This window comes from Stegodyphus dumicola, chromosome 1 (genome assembly GCF_044657685.1).
Source record: "Stegodyphus dumicola isolate Sdum_Otavi_A_Nest chromosome 1, ASM4465768v1".
Lineage (NCBI taxonomy): Eukaryota > Metazoa > Arthropoda > Arachnida > Araneae > Eresidae > Stegodyphus > Stegodyphus dumicola.
The window spans coordinates 193772226-193776957 of record NC_140768.1 but is presented as its reverse complement, the minus strand read 5'-3'; the positions used below and the strand labels follow the sequence as shown (position 1 = coordinate 193776957).

At 33.8% G+C, this 4732-nt stretch overlaps 1 protein-coding gene across 1 annotated transcript; it reads left to right on the top strand.

Annotated features, from left to right (window-relative positions):
• Nucleotides 1–3813: 3813 nt before the first annotated feature.
• On the top strand, nt 3814–4275 carry LOC118198972 (uncharacterized protein F54H12.2-like). The gene has a single exon (XM_035370754.2). The coding sequence runs from the start codon at nt 3814–3816 to the stop codon at nt 4273–4275; it is 462 nt and encodes a 153-aa protein (XP_035226645.2).
• The last annotated feature ends 457 nt before the right edge of the window (nt 4276–4732 follow it).

Genomic DNA, 4732 nt, shown 5'->3' with positions numbered 1-4732 from the left:
TTCAAACATAGCGGACATTTTCGAGTGTAGTGAGTGCATTATGGAATACGGCAATCAGCTTGGTCATGAGTGTGTCACAATGACCAATTCGGATAAACTTCGGAAATATGGAGATCTTGCTGTGTGTAAAATAAATATTGTGAACATTGCTGCTGAATTTGTGAGTAAAAATTGGAATATTGCAAATTATATTACAGTGTCATTTCTAAAAAATATTGATTATGAAATGTTGTTAAATAATGCTAAAGATTTATATGTTTCAGGTTAGTTGGTTCATTTTTTTAAAATTTATTGTAAATGTATATATATATATATATATATATATATATATATATATATGCGTGTGAATAATCGCCTATCAAGTTATTTTGTTAATGTTTGTAAATACTTTTTTGTGCATATAAAAGAGTTTACAATTGAAATATTTAGTCTCTTATTCTTTTATATTTTAAGAAATGAAATGATAATAATAATTTTCTAACTTAGATGAAACTATAAAATTAATGTTTGAACAGGTTGTTATGAGGATTAGGTAAGGGGGCTTATAAAAAGTATAAATAAATTTAAATTTGATTTATCATTTATTTGGATAGCGGTTGTATGAGGATGAACATCACATTTTCCGTTGATAAAAATTCATGTTGTAATGTCAGAAATTCTGGATCTGACTTATCGGAATCCAGCGCAACCGACAAGCTTCGGTGGTATCAATGCTTTACGTCGTGTTTCTGGAGTAAAGAGCAAAGAGATCAAAAGATGGTTAGAGAAGAGGGATTCTTATACGCTTCACAAGCCTCTGCGACACAAATTCCAACGCAACCGAGTCATTGTAGGGGGGATCGACGAACAATTTCAATCTGATTTAGTAGATTTACAAAATTTAGCCAGATTTAATAGAGGGTATAAATATTAGTTAACATGCATAGATATTTTTTCGAAATATGCTTGGGCTATACCTTTGAAAGACAAGAAGGGCTCTAGTGTGAAAAGGGCATTTGAAAACATTTTTAAAGAGCGTAAACCAGATTCATTACAAACAGATAAAGGCTCGGAATTTAAAAATAAATTAGTGCAAAATTTATTTAAAGAAAAGGGCATTCATTATTTTACAACAAATAACGAAACAAAAGCGAGCATTATTGAAAGATTTAATAGGACTCTAAAGACAAAAATGTGGAAATATGTTACAGAGTTTAACACACATTGCTATATAGATGTGTTGAATAAATTAATCTATAGTTACAATCACACTTGGCATCGCAGTATTCAAATGGAACCTTCATCAGTGAATATAAATAATCAGTCTGTGGTATGGAAGAATTTATATGGTGATATGATAAAATCTGTTACGAAGCCCCAGTTTAAAACAGGCGATACGGTGCGTATTAGTAAACTGGAAAGACCTTTTGAGAAGGGTTACGAAAATAATTGGACTCGAGAAATACAATTCATCGAATGATCTGTTTACAATTCATCGAATGATCCCCCGAAAGCCTGTAGTTTATAAATTAAGAGATTGAGCTGGAGATGTGATTGAAGGTAGTTTTTATGAAAATGAACTACAAAAAGTATCTGATTCGGGATTTTATCCGGTAGAAAAAATATTAAAACAAAAAAAAGTGGCTGGAAAAATGCAGTATTTTGTCCAATTTCAGGGATACCCGGATAAATTTAATGCTTTGGTATCCGATGTAAAAATATTATAAAAAGAGAACATTCTGTTCTGAATTTCATCAGTTAGAGATGTCGTTCTACGTGACGCTGCCCTCTGATAGTAGTCAAGAACATTTCTCAGAAAATACACTTTCGCATTTTGTGACACAGCTACCTATACCAATTACATTAAACGGTCTATGGGAAGTTGGATTAACCGAAATAATTTATCCGCACGAATGGTATAATATAAATAAAGAAAATAATCTGTTCGAGTTTGCTTTAAAAGATGGAGAACTCCAGGGAAGAAGGTTACCACCTGGATATTATGAAAGTGTACAAGATATTTTGTACGAAATGAATATTCCACCTTTAAGAAACAAAATTACATTTAAATACAGTCCTGTGACAAAGCGTGTGAATATTAAAACCGAGAAAGGAGCAAAACTAATTTTTGAGAAAGGTCTTTGCAATCTGTTAGGATTTAAACCGCAAGTAATAGAAGATATCACTGAAAGTTCCTTCGTCGCTGATCCACGTGCTTCCTTCCCATTTTTTTATATCTATACAGATATCGTAGAACCACAAATAGTGGGAAACATTCAAGCTCCCTTATTGCGTATTGTAAAAATAAATGGAAAAGATGGAGAAGTCATCAGTACTCATTATGACAGACCACACTATGTTCCTGTTATTTGAAATCATTTTCAAACGATTGAAATGGAAATACGATTAAACTCTGGGGAATTTGTTCCATTCGAAAGAGGAAAAGTGATCATTATTCTGCATTTTCGATTGCGGCATATCCTATAAAAGGGATAATACATTTCATAAAACACATCATTTGAAAATTTGACACGTTACATACAGTATGAGCCGTGTTCCTTATGTGTGTTGTACAAAAAAGTTTGAAGATCATTATGTCGGCCAGTTAGGATCTGGACTTCCATTTTATCGCGAACAGATAGCTTATCAAAGAGGCTATGGTATCGGTGGATTTTTTAAGAAAATATGTCGATTGGCATTACCTGTTCTCTGGAAAGGGGCAAAAACCTTAGGAAAAGAAGCCTTGCTGACAGGAACACGTATAGCTTCTGATGTCATGGAGGGGGGAAATTTAAAGATGGCCGCGGAACAAAGAACAAAAGAAGCTGGAAAATTATTGGCTGAAAAAGCTGTTAAGAGAGCAGAATCGATGTTAGGTAGAGGGAAGTATAAAAGAAAGCGTAAAACTCGACAACGTATTAGTTCTTCGAAAGCCAAAAAGCTACGTCGACGAGATATTTTTGACTAACCTAAACAACATATTTAAAAAAAATAAATGAAAACGGAAATGGCTTTTATGTTAAAAGATTCTCACGAATGTACTAAATCAGAATTAGAACTTTTTCACATACCTGGAACTCAGACTGTCATTCAAAATGGGCAATGGATTCAGTTTCATCCACTTTCGAATGTATTTGATGGAGGACCTGTTGAATTCCTTGTTTCCGGTAGCGGAGAGGAGTATATGGACTTGTTCTAAACACTTATTTATCTAAAAGCTAAAATAATAAAAACGGATGGAAAACCTACAGTAGCAGATTCAAAGATTGGTCCCGTCAATCCTTTCCTTCACTCGCTGTTTTCTCAAGTGGACGTCACTCTAAACGATCGATTAATCTCTTCTTCGAGCAATACGTATCCATATAGAGCTTATATAGAAACTCTATTAAATCATGGGTTTGACAGTAAAACTTCGCAACTTACATGCGAAATGTTCTACAAAGATACATTTAGTAAAATATTTACAGATAACGAATGATGGATTAAGCGTTCCGAATTTTTTAAATTAAGTAATACAATAGATATGATAGGGGGCGTTCACTGCGATTTGTTTCATCAAGATAGACTAATGTAGAACCTTGTAGATTTGAAACTAAAACTTATACGGAGTAAATCCGAATTTTGTTTACATGGTAACGAAGGACACAAAGTGGTATTGGATCATGTTTCCCTTTTCGTTCGAAAGGTTCGCGTCAGTCCAGGTATTACTCTCGGACATGCCAAAGCTTTAGAAAAAGCAACAGCAAAATACCCCATTAACAGAGTGTTGTGTAAAGTATATTCTGTACCGCAAGGCAGCATGTCTATCGGACAAGATACGTCTTCATCGGGCAGATGCCAAAACGGGTGATTGTTGGATGCGTAGATAATGATGCTTTTCACGGAACTTATAAGAAGTCACCTTTCGAATTTAATCATTATCACTTAAATTTTATCGGAGTCTATGTGGACGGTCAGCCTGTGCCTTACAATCCTCTCGAGCCGAATTTTGATGAAAATAATTATATTCGAGCTTACCAAAGCTTATTTCTCGGAAGAGAGAAAGTGAGTCAAGATCATGGTATTTTTATATCGAGAGACGATTATCCCTTAGGTTATACATTATATGCCTTTGATTTGTCGCCTGACTTATGTGATGGAGAGCACATGAATCTAATAAAACACAGCAATTTACGTCTAGAAATGAAATTTAGAGCACCACTATCACAAACAATATCTGTTATAGTGTACAGCGAGTTTGAAAATATAATCGAGATTAATAAATCCAGAACTGTTACTTACGACTTTGCAAATTAAGATGTACGCCCTTCAGCTTCATCACATATTGTCTCAAGACATGGACACTGCTCCGTACTTCCAAGGAGTATTTCCTTCTGACATGATACCTATGCCTGGAAAACGATCTGCTGTGGTAATAAATGTATCACCCTCTACAGAAAATGGAACGCATTGGCTTGCCCTGTTTATAGAAGATAAAGCCTTGGAATTTTTCGATTCTTACGGAGAGCCTCCGGAGTTTTATGGAAAAAAGATCGAGAATTTTGTGTCACATTTTCGTGTAACTCATTATAATAAAATTCGATTTCAAAGTTTAACATCTAATTTATGTGGACAATACTGCATTTATTTTTTATTAAAAAGATGCCAAGGCAAATCTATGTATGATATTTTATATAATCTTTCTTTGTGTAAAAGCAGTGATTTTAGAATATACCAATTTGTTAAAAAGAAATATGGTTTTAGAATGACATTT